This window comes from Microcaecilia unicolor, chromosome 9, assembly GCF_901765095.1.
Source record: "Microcaecilia unicolor chromosome 9, aMicUni1.1, whole genome shotgun sequence".
NCBI lineage: Eukaryota > Metazoa > Chordata > Amphibia > Gymnophiona > Siphonopidae > Microcaecilia > Microcaecilia unicolor.
This window is the reverse complement of record NC_044039.1, coordinates 143,900,485-143,917,286: the sequence shown is the minus strand read 5'-3', so window position 1 is coordinate 143,917,286 and position 16,802 is coordinate 143,900,485. Positions and strand designations below refer to the sequence as shown.

Genomic DNA, 16,802 nt, shown 5'->3' with positions numbered 1-16,802 from the left:
GCAAGCAAAAATCCAGTCCAAAAAAAAAAATACAAAATTGCTCACTATGACATTTTGAAAATTATGTTCTATATCAGTTCCAAAGGTATGCTGGATGTTATAGGTACAATTTAAGAAAAAAGTTTTCAAGATGATCTTAATTATTTGTAGCAGTGGTTATAACAATATTTTTGTCGTTACAATGTGCCTGCAGAATGGTGTGAATTTACTCCTCATGAGATTGGTTTCCGCAAGTATGGAGCCTTTGTTCGCACAGAAGACTTTGGCAGTGAATTCTTCATGGGCCATCTAATTCGGAGACGTCAGGAGCCCAGGATTTGTTATTTGGAAGGTAGAATCTAGTCCTACTGGGACAGAAAAGAAATAAAGGAGGTTGAACTTCCAATAAGAATTTAAGGTTGTGCTTAAGGTTGAGGTCAAAGTCAGATCACAAGTTACCTTTTTCTTTATGTATTATCTGGGAATTTATGCTGAATTTACCAAAGTGTCCCTAGATTATATGAAGGTAGCTTGAAAAAGTCAGTGACACAAGGCTAGGTGGTCTTCTCAGAGGTGCCACATTTTTTATTTCTTTATTTACTTTTTAATTTAATTTTTTTATTGAAATAAAAAATATTCAACGCAAAATAATAAAAGATCTGCAGCCTCTACTCCAGGAGGATGAATTACTGAAAGAGATATTCCCATCCCCACCAGTGCTGGCCTTCCGACAGCCACCCAACTTAAAACACAAGCTAATTAGAAGTACGTTCCCAACACAGACTCAAAAAGAAAAGAATGGCACACATCCCTTGCAATATGTCCAGCTGCAAACTATGCCAAAACATTTCATAGGACCCCATGGTCATTCACAAAGGAAAAATATTCAACATTAAGGAATCTTTCACGTGCTCATCTTCCAATGTGGTATATATCATTCAGTGTAAAAAATGCAACGAAGGCTGTTACATTGGAGAAACAAGTCAGATGCTAAAGAAGAGATTTCATTTACATAGACACCATATGAAAAATGCTAGTACCAATAAAGATGTCACACCTGTGGGGCAGCACTTTACAAAACCAGAACACTGTACCAGTGATTTCATGGTAAGAATCCTGAAAGGGAACTTTAAAACAATACAGGAACGTAAGACCTTTGAAGTCAGAATGTTTAAATATTTTGACACCCACTAGGTAGGACTTAACAAAGATCTGGGTTTTCTAGTCCATTATAACCCATAAAATTGTACTTCTTTGTCACCCCCCTGTCTCCATGCATATCTCCCTGTCCCTCATCCACCCAACTCTTCCTGTCTCTCACCTATCCACCCCCACCCTGTTAGACTGTCACTGAAATGCTTTGATGTTTCACTTATATATACTGTCATCTACCAACATTTGCTTATTTCCGATCTGACAAAGAAGGGCAACCTTCGAAAGCTAATCAAGAAATGTATTAATTTATGTCCAATAAAAAAGGTATCATCTTATTTTCTTTTCCATGTTTTATTTTGTTTTATTTCTATTGATTACTATTAGATGTGAAGGAATTACCTGCAGTTCAGAAAATCTTTAAAAACGTTCTTTTTCGGAAGTTAGTTTCAATCAAATCTTAGCAGTTGTGTTGCTGTTTCTGAGGGCTCTATGTATTTCCAACTTTGCTGTTTTCCTGGGAATTGACCCAGTTATTAATCTTTATAATCTGCACGGAACTGTGCAGATAAACATAGTGTAAGTTGATTGAAAATGTCTTTTGTGTCATTTGGCTGATTTTCTTAATAATGGCTCAATATTGGACCCTTTCCAAAGCTGTTTTTGACAGGGCCATAGTTATGTTGCTGTATTTATTTTGGTGTTCTCTGAATCAGAATGGTGCCCTTCTATCAGTGTTAAATCTTTTTCCAGCATTCAACACTGTTTATTTTGTTCTGTTACCAAGGCTGCTTGAGTTAGGTTGCTCTGTGACAGTATTTGGTTTGTAACATTTTTGAGTTGACCATATTTTTTTTTTATTATTTTATCATTTTACTTAATTACAGTCACATTTATCACATAAATATAAGGAAATACAGAAATTAATATAAAAAGGAAAACATTTTCTCTCAACAATATATATTTACATAATTGTCCACAATTGGAAGATCCAAGATCAGGAAAACAATCTTAAAGAAAATAAGAAAAACTCAAAATGGTTAATCTTACACTTCACATTTTCTGAGGGAGGAAGGTTAATCAGTTATTGCAGCCGGTACAGTGGTAACTGAAGGAAGTTGCTACAGAGGATTCTTCATCTGTTTCCACAAACTCTTATAATTTCTTAGGTTCAAACAAATAAGTAATAAGGAAATAAAACACTTACAAGGGAATCGCGCTAGGAAGGTCCCACCTAGGGCAATGATTCCTGGCTTAAAAGCCAAGACCTCACACCTCCCAGTCTGCGATTCCCTTGATGTGTCAGGAAATATATGCATCTTTGAACCCAAAAAACTATCAACCATGTATCGGAAATACAATTTCAAAACATTGTGCCTATCTAATCAAAGACGAAAGTCACTAATAATATAACTCTATAACTTCTGAATTTTCCAAAATGTCAGTTAAACACATCTCTTTTCGCTGAAAGAAGATTTTAAAGGAAATATAATTTTAGTCACCAAAAGGTGGCTATCAGAAGGTATTAGCAAAGTATCAGAGAAATATTTCTTCAAGAATTCAGTAGATGATATATAGGATATTATAGGTAAATTTATCATTCTCAAGTTATTTTCCCTTAATTGGTTCTCCAGAAATTCCAATTTTTACAAGAAAAATAACTATTCTTCATTACCAAATTATCTAATTTTCATAGAGAAGCCATTTCCGTAATCAAAGTCTCTTTTTATATCTTGGACTTCCACTTTGTTAGATAAGTATTAATATAAATTCTTTAACTCACATAGTGAAAAATTTTAAACATCTGAAGAAGACAGTTATTCACATTCTGCTGCAGTTCCTATAGTATGTCCTTTATGACATTATTGGCTTCACCAAGTCCAATTTCTCCACAGAAACCGCTCCAGATATCTTTGGGGGGAAGAGTTCACTCTCCAATCCCCCAGTTGGTTTATTATCCGGAGTCGATGCTGCGCCAGGACCTCCTCGGGTCACATGAAAATCCTAACCCACTTCGGGCGTTTCCATTATTGACCTCCATAGCGAAGCATTACTATTTCCGGGTCTTGGAGGGGTCGTGCCAACAGGGGGGACTCAAAGTCACTCCCTCCACTGAGATTCAGCAATAAAGCCTTGCTGTTCCCCGAAGCAAAAACCGATATCCCCAACATTATGACCCCGAATCTCTCCAAAATAGACTGAGAAGTGGTGGGAACCCCAGCCATGTTCGAGGAGGACAGCACCATGGCTTTGCCTTTTCTCTTCCCCATTCTCTGGGGAGCGCGCCTTCTTCTTCAGGCATTCTGGTGTAAAACAGGAACTCAACTAGCGTACGTCCTCCCTCAACGCCATCTTGGATCCTCCAGGTTGGGACATTCTTTGTCTGGTTTCTCCTCAGAGGCCCGTCTGATATGGGTAACCCTACAGCATAGCCCTCTGAGTCATTGAAACACGGAAGCCCCTCCACCACTTGCAAGGTGGTGTCCCTTCGGAGGGGGAGTTGACCATATTCAGAAAGTAATGATAAATGGAGAGGAGTCTTCATGGCATCTTCCTGAGTCTGGCATGCCTCAAGGCTCATTGCTTTCCGCAGTTTGGTTTAATATTTATCTGCTGCCCTTGGCAGTGCTGTTGCGTCAGGAGGGAATTCAGTTTCAACTTTATGCCCTTTGGGTGTGTCCCTTGTTGGATACAGTTTTGTCTTGTTTGTTCTCCACTAATAGGGAGGTGCTTAATGCGAGAAAAATAGAAGTTTTATGGGTAGGGATGATCTCTATGCCCTGAGGAACTGGAAGGTATACAGTTTGTATCTCTAGTCCTTCCTGTTTTGTCATCAGTTTGAGATTTAGGAGTTCAGTTGGATTTTCAATTCCAGTTGCAAGTTCAGATGAGGTTGGTTCTGAGAACTGCATTTTATAAACTGTGGTTGGTCTGTAATCTGCAGCATCTGTTATCCCCCCTGAATTTTTGCTCTGTGGTGCAGACATTGAGTTTAAATGGATTGGATTACAATGCTTTGTACTTTGTTTTACCTTTCTCTGCTTTACATGCCCTACAATTGATGCTGAAGGTTTCAGCCCAGTTGATTTTGGGCTGTGGCATACATGACCATATTTGTCCATTTATTGGCCATTGGCTTCTTGTGGCTTAAAGGCTTAAAGGCCGCTGTGCCTATCGATTTGTAAAACTATGCATAGGTTGAGGTCAGACTGTCGTGGAGGGGCATAATGGCCGGCGCCGCAAACAGCGGTCCCGAACCATATTATCGAAAAAGATGGCCGGCCATCTTTCGTTCCGATAATACGGTTTGGGCTGGCCAAATGTCAGAGATGGCTGGGTTTGAGATGGCCGGCATAGGTTTTCGCCGATAATGGAAACCGAGGCCGGCCATCTCAAACCCGGCCAAATCCAAGGCATTTGGTCGTGGGAGGGGCCAGCATTTGTAGTGCACTGGTCCCCCTCACATGCCAGGACACCTACCGGACACCCTAGGGGGCACTACAGTGGACTTCAAAAATTGCTCCCAGGTGCATACCTCCCTTACCTTGGGTGCTGAGCCCCCCAAATCCCCCCAAAACCTTAGGGGTGAAGGGGGGCACCTACATGTGGGTACAGTGGGTTTTGGGGGGGTTTGAAGGACTCAACACTTACCACCACAAATGTAACAGGTAGGGGGGGATGGATCTGGGTCCACCTGCCTGAAGTGCACTGCACCCTCTAAAAACTGCTCCAGGGACCTGCATACTGCTGTTATGGAGCTGGGAATGACATTTGAGGCTGGCATAGAGGCTGGCAAAATAATGATTTTTAATTTTTTTTGGGGGTGGGAGGGGGTTGGTGACCACTGGGGGAGTAAGGGGAGGTCATCCCTGATTCCCTCCGGTGGTCATCTGCTCAGTTGGGGCACTTTTTTGAGACTTGGTCCTAAAAATACAGTAAATGGACCAAGTGAAGCCGGCAAAATGCTCCTCAGAGCCGACCTTGTTTTTTCCATTATCTGCCGAAGCCGGCCATCTCGTAACCACACCTCCATCCCGCCTTCCATACCCTGCCGAAATGCCCCCTTGAACTTTGGCCGGCCCTGCGACGGAAAGCAGTTGAAGCCAGCAAAAATCGGCTTTCGATTATACCGATTTCACCGGCTTCAGGAGATGGCCGGCCATCTCCCAATTTGTGTCGGAAGATGGGCCGGCCTTCTCATTCGAAAATAAACTGGATAGGGATTATCTGATGCCCTCGGTCTCTCGACATGTAATACCCTGCGAAGAGGCTAATTTGTTAAGAGTTCCCTCAATGAAAGAGATCTGACTGATTGCATTCTTGGTTGCTAGTTTGGTATTGTGGAACTCAATATGTAAGACATTTAAAAGGGAATGACATTAGGGCACATTTTGCAAACAACTGGAAAGCATGGTCGTTTGTGCACGTGTTTGATATTGGTTGATATGTGTGGTGATTTGTCAGTATTTATAAGTTAGTTGCATTTTATGGTTCTTTTTGTGTTAATTGAGTTTACCTTATGTTTTGTTGTTTTGCATGTTTTTGTCTTTTGATTGATTTTTTTGTATTTTATTGATATGTGTTCTGGTGTACTCTGCCTTGAATACTCGTCTATTGACCAGATTTGGTGGGAAATAAAATAAATAAATAATGGTGAATTCTTAGGCAGTGTTATATATATATTTTTCCTAGAGGCTTTGATGGTAGACCCTGAAAACTTATGATGGACAAGCAGTTCCCATAATAATAATAATAGCAACAGGCCCCAAGACTGTTACTGTTCAGTCTTGCTATAGGCTCTGTCTGATATCCTGTGGACTTTAGATCTCTAACTACTGACCTCCTTAACTTACAAAGGCTGTTACAGCTAAGGGTCACATTTGGGTAACAGGTTGCAGTGAATCCCTGCTGTTATAGCTAAGGAATACATTTGGGTGTCAGAGTCCAAATGTGAGAAAACTGGGTGACAGATAGAAAAGGTCCAAATACCTATGTAAATTAGAGTAGAGCAAGTAACCTCACTGATATGAGTATGCCTTTGTGTATCAAAATTTCTAAATACTTTGCTTGACTGAAACAATTTTAGTTATACATGAAGGAAATTGCCTCTGTCTGCATGATGCAAACCTACAGTCTAAAGGGATTGAGGGAGAATAGCAGTCTGCTTGCTATTTTTAGATCTTGGAATCTGGCAGCACTTGCTGCCTAGTATTTATGATATCGCTATATCTCAGAAGTATGACCCTGGGAAGTTATACCCAGAGCATTTTGAAGGCAAGAAGAATAATCTCGAGTTCAGTGATTACGGGGACTGTAATGCTGGGTGACCTAATGACCTGAAATATAGTTTATTTTCTCTTTCTTTTCTTTCTGCAGGTATATGGGGCAGTGCCTTTGCTGTCAACGTACATGAGATCTTGACCGAAAAAGTCGGGACAGGAATGGCTTGGATAGATTCTCTAAATGATGCCATCAAAGTCATAGGTAGGGGGACACTACATGACTCAGTTGAGATTGACTCTCTTGGATGATCCAGCACTGTCATGCAGGAAACTCAAGCACAATTTTGGATCCTGAAGTGGGGTCCTGATCTTTTGGCTAACCTGTGATAACAGTATTCACAGTCCATGGATGGAGGGAATCCTTGCCATGGCTCATTAATCACCTATTGGCCAGCTGTAGCGTGCATGTGTACTGGGCTCCAAAGGGACCTCTACTCCATATTCTTGGTTGAAGCTAGGCTGCAGGAGAGATTTATAAAAATGGAAACTTGGTCAGTCGAAGGGTCATGATCATTGGCAGGGACTGTCTGAGGCAAAAGCTCAGTAGTGAGTAATTGAAAGACACCAACCAATAAAAAAACATAAGGAATTACAAGAGTGGTTTTCGTGTGATTCTCTTGGGGTTACTCCTCAGGTTCCTACAAAAGTCCCTAAATTCATCCTTATATATTTATTGTTCACTTCACTCTGAAGGAATATTAGTACAGTGTTTGGGTGTTGGTGTTAGAGTTTGGTCTTTGTAACCTGTGGCATGTCTTGTGTTACAGATGACTCACGGAAAAAATATTGCAGGGATTCCTTGCAGTTGAAAACTCGGCTGGTGATGCCAGGTGGAACATTATCACAGATTTTTAAGGATTTCTTTAAGTCCCGCTTTACTGCCGGAGAGAGCTACAACTTCACACGTGGCTTATACCTCCACAGAGACTATGTTGATGTCACAGAGTTTGTGGCCCGGAATGGTAATTTATTTTATGTGGCAGAAACCTGATGTCTAGAGCAAGTGATAAATATACATTATAGGATGGTCGTTAATGCACATTATGGGCAGTTCTCTGTCAACAAGTAGGACTGAGTCAGGCACACAAGCAGTACCGATATAGAACTGCCCTCCCACACCTCAGAACTTAGTATAACATTTCTAGTATATGTAGCTCCCCCTTCCCATACACAGTGGTCTCCTCAGTTTGTCAGTTTGCTTCTTCCACTCTTCTGAATGGATGTGTGACAAAGCTCTTCCAACAAATTTAATTTTTTAAATTACAATTAGAATGTATTCAGCCCCATTTTAGAAATGACATAATTGGAATTAAGATGTCCAGGTCAGGATGTCACTCCATAGTGTGACCTCACCTTGAGTATTGCATTGAATTCTGTTCTCCATATCTCAAAAAAAGATACAGTGGAATTAGAAAAGGCTCAAAGAAGAGCAACCAAATGATAAAGGGGTTGGAAATCCTCTCGTATGAGGAAAGGCTAAATAGGTTAAGGCTCTTCACATTGGAAATGAGACGACTGAGGGGGGATATGATTGAGGTGTACAAAATCGTGAGTGGTTTAGAACAGATAAAAGTGAATTGATATTTCACTCTTTTAAAATGTACAAAGACTAGGGAACACTCAATGAAATTGCATAGAAATAGTTTTAAAACAACTAGGAGGAAATATTTTTTCACTGAAAGAATAGTTAAGCTCTAGAACTCGCTGCCGGAGGATATGGTAACGGCGATTAGCATATCTGGGTTTTAAAAAGATTTGGTCAAGTTCCTGGAAGAAAAGTCCATAGTCTGTTATTGAGATGGACATAGGGGAAGCCACTGCTTGCCCCCTAAGCTTGGGAATCATCCACTTGTGTGCCTGACTCAGGAGGTGTTTTTCCTTAAACAGTAGGCATACAATCCTACCCGCTTCCATAAGAATTGTTATAATTTAGAACAAACGGAGAAGATCACTGCTACATGCGGGAAGGACAGCACATGTTCAACTTTACATTTTGGAACTGTGGGAGAGCTTTTCTATCCCGGTTCCATTGGATATTGTCACCCTTTTGTGTGTCTTAATACTCCTGCTGTCTATTGAAACCACCTGGGAGAAGAAAGCAACATTGCTATGTGCTTCCATGTATACATTGCAATAAGTATTAGATAGGTTTATGTTATGGTATCTCTAGAAGTCTAGAAGGGTCAAAAGAAGTACCTCAGAGTTTCCATCTTCTCCTCATGCAAGAAAACACAAATTTTGTAATAGAGGATAGTGTTCTATGTTTTCTCTCTGGCTGCTTAGTTTTATTGGGGAGAAGGTGTAACGTTCTGCAAAATCGAAGGAGTATCCTAGATGTTAGAACTACAGACTGAGAACCAGGGAAGACAGGGTTCATATCCCACTGCAGCACCTTGTGATCTTTGGCAAGTCACTTAACCTTCTATTGCCCCAGGTACAAACTTAGATTGTAAGCCTTCCAAGGACAGAGAATTACTTACTGAATCTGAATGTAACTCACCTTGGTCAGTGTTGTTTTTTTTTAAACTCCAGCTGTGGCATTTAAATAAAAAGTAGATGCTCAGTGTCAATATTCAACTAGTGGTTGGAGTTTAATATTTGAATACAACCTTCTTGCTATGCTGTCATTATCTGGCTAGTTACCTGGTTAGCAGATTGAATGTCGCTGCTAACCAGATAACTGATAACTGTGCCCATGAATTGCTCTAGCACTCTCCAGATAGTGCCAATGCGGTCTATATGAATATTCAGTGGCAGGACCAACCCAAGGGTATATGAAGCTATCCATGTGATCCACTGGCATCTCAGTGTCCTTCCCCCTCCCCCTGTAATTCAGTATCTCTCTTTCCTCTCTCTACTCCTCACCCCAGGTGATCAGCATCTCCCATCTCCCATTCCCTACTCCTTTCCCTTCTGTGTTCAGTATTTCATCTTTCCTTACTCTTTCTCCCCAACTAGCATCTCCTCTTTTCTTCCACCCCCATTCCAGCATTCTCATCCCCCACATCCTGCATCTTCCCTTCTCCTCCCCACTCTCCACTGTGCCCAGCATCTCTCCTTCATTCCCCCTCATGACAGCATCTCTCCCTCTTTTCCTCATCCCACCCTATCCAGCATATCTCTCTTTCATTTACAGGGCTTGCTCCCTGCCCTCTTCCACTGCTGCCACCACCCCAGCTTTGTCCAGGCTGCTCTGAAATATTTGTAAGTGGCATGCATGGTATAGGGTCCCTGAGTAAATGCTCACACTCAGAGGCCCCACACTGTGCACACTGCTTTCAAGCACTTCAGGGTGGCCCGGGTAAAGGAAGGGTGGCAACAGCACTTGAGGGGAGGGAATTGGCCCTGTCCTATCATGCTGCTGCCCTCCCCCTGAATTCTGCCACACTAGGCACCCCTAGTTTGCTTAGTGGTTGAGCTGTCTTTAGTGATGCTATCCTCATAATGTCTCTGAATGTCTTGTTGAACAGCATTTATTTTATATCTGGTATCTGGATAAGTGTCACCAAATGTTGACTCAACAAAGTTTTGTCAAAATTATCAGGACTGTATAGATCAGAAGACCATGCTTTCATCTGGTCCACCTTAGTCTTGGAAACTATTCTTGGATTCAAGTATGTATTCTTTAGCAGTTTGTCTCTTTTCTTGATTCTGTAGGTAGTCACCTAGATGCTTTCCCTAACCAACTGACTCCCATGAAAGAGAACCTGTACTTAGTAGATGGAGGGATTTCTATCAATTCACCCTTCCCTCTGGTGCTGCAGCCAGAGAGAGATGTGGATGTCATTTTGTCATTCAACTATTCTTGGGAAGCTCCGTTTGAGGTGAGCTGCAATGGGTAATTAGTCGACCTGGCTCCTAAAAACCAGAGGATGATGGGAAAATGGATTGGGGTGGAAGATTAAAGGTGTGAAGAGTGAAAATCAGAAAAGCACTCATGGGCAGATGATCAGAAGCCCCATGCTGTTCCAAACAGCACTCTAAAAATAGCGTAGGATCATTGCGGGTCTATATTGTCCCTATGATCAGAGATAATAGCATGCAAATTTAAGCACGCTATTATCTCTGATCATAGGGGAAAAGTGTGGGAGGATTCAGGCACAATCCTCCTGCACTGGTTTGACAGGTCCGGGCTGGCAAGAGCCTGGACCTGTCAAATGAGAAGATGGAGGTTCATAGGACCGCCCCCCCCCCCCCCCGACTTCCACCATTTGCCACTCTAAATCCCACCCACAGACAGGGAAGCCACACCCAGTGCATCCCAGGATGCACTGGGCAGGGCACCACCATTTTGAAGGCAGCTGTGGATAAAGAGGGCTGTACTCTGATCATAGGGGCAGAATACCGCAGAGCTCATTTAAATATAATTTAAATGAGCCTTTGCTCTCATGCTGGATGCCCTTTGATTATGGGCACCATGTAAATACAAGCATTAGTCCGGCGCTATTGGCCTCTAGCGCTCGCATTTTCTTTTGCTCATCTGGGTCTCAGAATAGTACAGTCCTTCTTTTGGTTCCTCTTCTTTTCCCACTTTCTGGTGGATTCAGAGCCCCTATTGAATTTCAGTCTGCCAATCTTTTCTACTTCAGTCAGGCAGCATGACCTTCTGAATGCTTAAGACTTCCTCAGTAGAGAGCTAGGCAAATATTGAAATGCTAACAGGCAAACTAGTTGGTTTGTTGAAAGAAAAAGTAAAAGCTTGGATGCACACTGTAAATAAAATGATCTCAAATTTACCTGTCTTTCAAAACTTCATAGTAAATATTCTTTTTGTTTCTCAATAAGGAAAAAATAATGATCACTTCTCTTATAAATCATCATAGTCTTTTTTTTTCTAATTGTGGTCCTCACACCCAAATTTTCATGAAAAATTAAGGACTGGATTGGTAAGAGAAAAAGAAGTGTGTGTTACTGATGTAAAAGTCTGATCTGGCTGTCTTCTAATCTCAGGTCCTAGAGCGGACCACAATGTACTGCAAAGAGCGAGGCATCCCCTTCCCCAAAATCCTTCTCAATGAAGAAGATGAGAAGAAGCCTAAGGAATGTTATATGTTTGCGGATGCTGAGAACCCCAAGGCTCCCATAGTGCTTCATTTCCCACAGGTCAATGATACCTTTCAGAAATACAAGGCACCAGGTAAGGCTACTCACTATGGTTTTATGTATATAGGAGAAGGTATGAGATAAACATTAAGGAAAGAACTAGATATTTCACACCAAGAGGGGCATAATCGAACGGGGACAACCATCCCTAAGGGCGCCCATCTCTGAGGATGTCCCGGTGAAGGGGCGGAGAAACCCGTATTATCGAAACAAGATGGGCGTCCATCTTTTGTTTCGATAATATGGTCGGGGATGCCCAAATTTCAACTTTTAGGTCGACCATAGAGAGGTCATCGGCGATAATGGAAACCTGACATTTGAGGCTGGCATAGAGGCTGGAAAAAAATGTAAAACATTTTTTTGGGGGGTAGGAGGGGGTTGGTGTCCACTGGGGGAGTAAGGGGAGGTCATCCCCGATTCCCTCCGGTGGTCATCTGGTCAGTTTGGGCACCTTTTTGAGGCTTGGTCGTGAAAAAAATGGACCAAGTAAAGTCAACCAAATGCTCGTCAGGGATGCCCTTCTTTTTTCCATTATCGGCCGAGGACGCCCATCTCTTAAGCACACCCCAGTCCCGCCTTTGCTACGCCTCCGACACGCACCCGTGAACTTTGGTCATCAACGCGACGGACTGCAGTTGAGGACGCCCAAAATCGGCTTTCGACCCTGAGAGAAGGACGCCCATCTCCCGATTTGTGGCGGAAGATGGGCAACCTTCTCTTTCGAAAATGCCCCTGAAAGTCATAGGTGTTCATATAAGTTCATAAGTACATAAATATTGCCATACTGGGACAGACCAAAGGCTTATCAAGCCCAGCATCCTGTTTCCAACAGTGGCCAAGCCAGGTCACAAATACCTGGCAAGATCCCAAAAAAGTACAAAACATTCTATATTGCTTATCCCAGAAATAGTGGATTTTCCCCAAGTCCATTTAATAATGGTCTATGGACTTTTCCTTAGCTTTTTCCTTTTTAAAATTCCGCTAAGTTAACCGCCCTTACCACATTCTCTGGCAACGAATTTAGTTACACGTTGAGTGAAGAAATATTTTCTCCAATTCGTTTTAAATTTACTACATTGTAGCTTCATCGCAATCCCCCTAGTCCTAGTATTTGTGGAATGCGTAAACAGACGCTTCACATCTACCCGTTCAATTCCACTCATTTTATAGACCTCTATCATGTCTCCCTTCAGCCGCCTTTTCTCCAAGCTGAAGAGCCCTAAACACTTTAGCCTTTCCCCTTTATCATTTTTGTCGCCTTTCTCTGTACCTTTTCTAATTCCACTTTATCTTTTTTGAGATGTGGCAACCAGAATTGAACAATATTTGAAGTGCAGTCGCACCATGGAGCGATTCCAAGTCATTATAACATCCTCATTTTTGTTTTCCATTCCTTTCCTAATAATACCTAACATTCTATTTGCTTTCTTAGCCATAGCAGCTCACTGAGCAGATGGTTTCAACGTATCATCAACGACGACACCTAGATCCCTTTCTTGGTCTGTGACTCCTAAGGTGGAACCTTGCATGACGTAGCTATAATTCGGATTCCTCTTTCCCACATGCATCACTTTGCATTTGCTCACATTAAATGTCATCTGCCATATATGGAATAGCACCTAGTGCCGAGATCCGCGCCTTCCTGTTAGACACAATGATTTGCACCAGCGGATATAATTTGTTGTGCTTAATGTAGGTGTGGTTCCGCCAAATTCTATAATACTGTGCATATCTTTTGTCCATGTCCATAACCCACCCATTTTCCTGTCATTGGTGTGCCCCTTTTTCTGATGCCTGCACTAAAATTTAGGTACACCTCTTTATAGATTACACCTAAATAGATGTGCGTATAAATGCTAATCAGTGCCAATAATTGCTTATCACCCAATTTATGATGCTGATTGGCTAATTATTCAATTAGGTTGCACATGCAAAGCGCCATATATAGAATCCGAAGGTAAGTGCTTCTGTACCAATCAGGAGCAAGTATTGTGCGTTAATCTGAATGTTAACATATAACCTGCAGTAAAACATAGTGGGAACAATCCTTCATGATGCATTGTTAGTTTTGGATTTGCTGCATGCTTTATAGCGCGTTAAGCCCAATACCTAACACATCTTAGTAGAAGGGCACCTTTGTTCCTTACATAAATAAAACAATTATTTAAAAACTGTGTCGTGTTTACTCGGGTTTCCTTTGTCTAATATTACATTTTGTTTAAAGATCAGAAGCCATTCAATGTGACATATATGCAATAATAGAGGAAATCAGGAGGGGAAAAACTTTTTTGCATCACTATATTTCAGGGGTACAGTGATGGATTTAGCAGTGGTATTGCTACAGTGCATGCCTATTCCTTGCCTTTAGTTTCCCTCTGTTGATTGTATTCCTAAATCACAAGGAAACTTTTCTTTTTTAAAATTGATGTATTTTATGCCCAGATTAGGTATCCTGTTAAATGATCTTTCCTATGTCTTTGTTGGCCATGACAGTTGTCTAAAGCAGAGGTTTAAGCTCTATAGAGATCCATAAGAAGGTGTCAGGATCTCCCAACCTGAACAAAATGTAATAATTAAATATAAATAAAACTGAAATGTACCTTGTTTATTATCTAGTTAAGATATATACAGAAAAAATAGTGGAGGGGAGGGGCAAATAAGTTTTACACCGAGGAGGGGGACCTAAGAATCTTCTGGTGTCACCCACAGCAGCCGTTATCATTTGACATTTTATTAAATTCTTCCCTTGAGAACCAGAATTAGCTATGTAAATACCCCAGAGTCCTAGTAAGATTTTGAAATCCTACATTCTTTCTGTCCACAGGAGTGAAGGTGCAGTCAGAAGAGGAGAAATCTTTCAGAAATTTTGTGATTGCAGGAACGGAGTCTCCTTATCGCACTATGAATTTCACCTATGAGCCCTACCACTTTGATAGACTGGTAGAAGTGAGCCGTTACAATGTTCTCAACAACAAGGATGCTATTTTGAATGTTCTCGATTTGGCCCTGACTAGGCGAAAGCTCAAACAAAAGAAAAATTGAGCTACACCCTCTGGTAAAAGCCAGTCATGACTGCAGGACACCAAAGACTTAAAGGATTGAAGAAAAACTACCAAGTATCTTTTACTTGAATAGACAACCAGGCAAGCTTCCCACTTAGCAATGTCAACTTCTTCATCATTCAGTTGGAAGGCAGTTACAGAAAGCAGTGTCATCTGTCTATGTATGCAAAAATGGAAAACAATTATATGATTGAACTGTGCCTCCTCCTATTTTATTCCTGGGGTCTTGTGCATTATCAGTGCCAAACAGATTAAATTAATCTTTAATTATAAAATATATGGGCAGCAGAGTGGCCTGTTTCATAATTAGACTGAAAGAAGACCAGTGATCCATTATGCCAAATCTCCAAATTGTCCAACAGCTCTTACATAATAAGCAGAAGGCTAGAAAGAAATCCCCTTCAGCTATGGCCAAATTCTGTAGCACAAGAGAAAAGAAATTCTTTCCTGACTTTGAATATGATAATTGCTGCTCTAAGCCTACTTCAGTTTAAGTTGCTGGGTTATAACATTTCCTTATTGTCTAAATATGCTATGTCACTGATTTCTTTTTTCAAAATTGTACGGGATAGTGAGGAAAAATGACAAAAGATAAATCAAAATAAGGTCGAAGAACCTTATGTTTTTAAAAGCGTCTTGTAATGATTTCAACAGAGAATAATACACAATGTTTTCACTCAACTACAATTAATGGTGGCACAAAGGACAAGACTCTTCATGGCCTTGTGTTGCGGTGATGCCTATGTCAGGAGTCATGCAATCCAATGGTTACGTCACAATGGTTTAGTAGTGAGCTTCTGTTTGTAATAATCCAAACTACAAAGCACTGAGGAGCGCATAGGCATGTAAGCTGTTGGCAATCATTGAGAATGGTTGTTTATCTTTCAAACAGTGCTAAGACTAGGATAGTCAATGAAGCTCATAGGTAGAACTGTTTAAAGCAATTGGAGGAATTTTGTTTTTTCACTCAACATACAATTAAGCTATGGAATTTGATGCCTAATCTTCCTGACTAATGAAATTCATTTAATCATCAATGAGCCATTACAGACCCCTCAACTACAGTGGAATATTTTGTAAAATTTTGTAGCCTTCTTTTAAATTGGTAAGCTGGATCAGAAACTATATTTACTGCTCTGGTTCTCCCCTGATGAAGCTTTGGCAAAACAGGGGCCCTTGATAGGAGAACTAAAGTTTGAGCAATTTCTTTAGATAACTTTTGAAAAGTTTTTTGCCACCCTAGTGAACCTATGTTTGAATGGCAGTTTGAAATTTTTAATTTTTTATATTTGCTTCAATTTTGAAGTGTGTGTGTGTATATATATATATATATATATATATATATATATATATATATATATATATATATATATATATATATATATATATATATATTATTTGGGACTTCTTTTATACACTATTAGAAGAGTTGAGTGGAGTTTTTCTGATGAATGATGGTGATTCTTTACCATTGATTTTAACTAGATCAGGTAATTTGTATAATTTACTGTTGTTTTTCTCCACTTAATTAAATAATTGTTATAATATTAAGATTATTTATTTATGATAAGATTCTGTTGCACACCGATTGGGTTTTTCAAAATTGTTTTATATTCCCCTTCGGTTCTTTGTTTTATTTGGGATTAGAGTCAACTACAATACAAAAGTTACAGGAAACAAACTCTATTTTGGAATTTCTATGGATAGAAATTGCATTTGTGACAGGGTTTTGTAGTGGAGTTATCATCCACTTGACCAGGGTGCTGAAACATATTGTGAAACTGCAACAGAGAAGAGAAAGGTTACTAAGAGTGTAATTTTATAAGTGACGAGTGTGTAGAACAACATTTTACAAACTCACATAAGCAGTTATAAAATTCCCAGGGTTATACATTTCATAAAAGTCGATACTCAGAAACATAGCACCTACATTTATGTATTACAGAGAATAGGCAGAATGGGGGTGGAATTGGCAAAGAATAGGCAGAATGGGGGTAGAATTGGCACTTATGGATATATTTTATAAAATATGTGCTTATGAGCAGATTTTTACAAGCACGTGAATGCACCCATGAGCTTTGGAGCAGATGTAACTTTGTACAAAATCTTATAAACAGCTGGAGAATCTGAAGATGAACAAAGCTATGGGTCTGGATAGGATATATCCCAGGATAATGAAGGAGCTCAGGGAGGCCTTGGTGGGACCTTTTAAAGATTTATTTAA

At 40.5% G+C, this 16,802-nt stretch overlaps 1 protein-coding gene across 1 annotated transcript in view; it reads left to right on the top strand.

The window, feature by feature from the left end:
- Positions 1 to 14,778, top strand: part of PLA2G4F (phospholipase A2 group IVF) — a 126,024-nt gene extending 111,246 nt beyond the window's left edge. Inside the window, exons 15-20 of the mRNA XM_030214754.1 lie at positions 194 to 331; positions 6,508 to 6,615; positions 7,181 to 7,375; positions 10,071 to 10,237; positions 11,364 to 11,550; positions 14,341 to 14,778. Of these exons, the coding sequence (XP_030070614.1) occupies positions 194 to 331; positions 6,508 to 6,615; positions 7,181 to 7,375; positions 10,071 to 10,237; positions 11,364 to 11,550; positions 14,341 to 14,558 (1,013 nt within the window). The 3' untranslated portion in view covers positions 14,559 to 14,778. The remainder of the gene's footprint in view (positions 1 to 193; positions 332 to 6,507; positions 6,616 to 7,180; positions 7,376 to 10,070; positions 10,238 to 11,363; positions 11,551 to 14,340) is intronic.
- Positions 14,779 to 16,802: the final 2,024 nt, after the last annotated feature.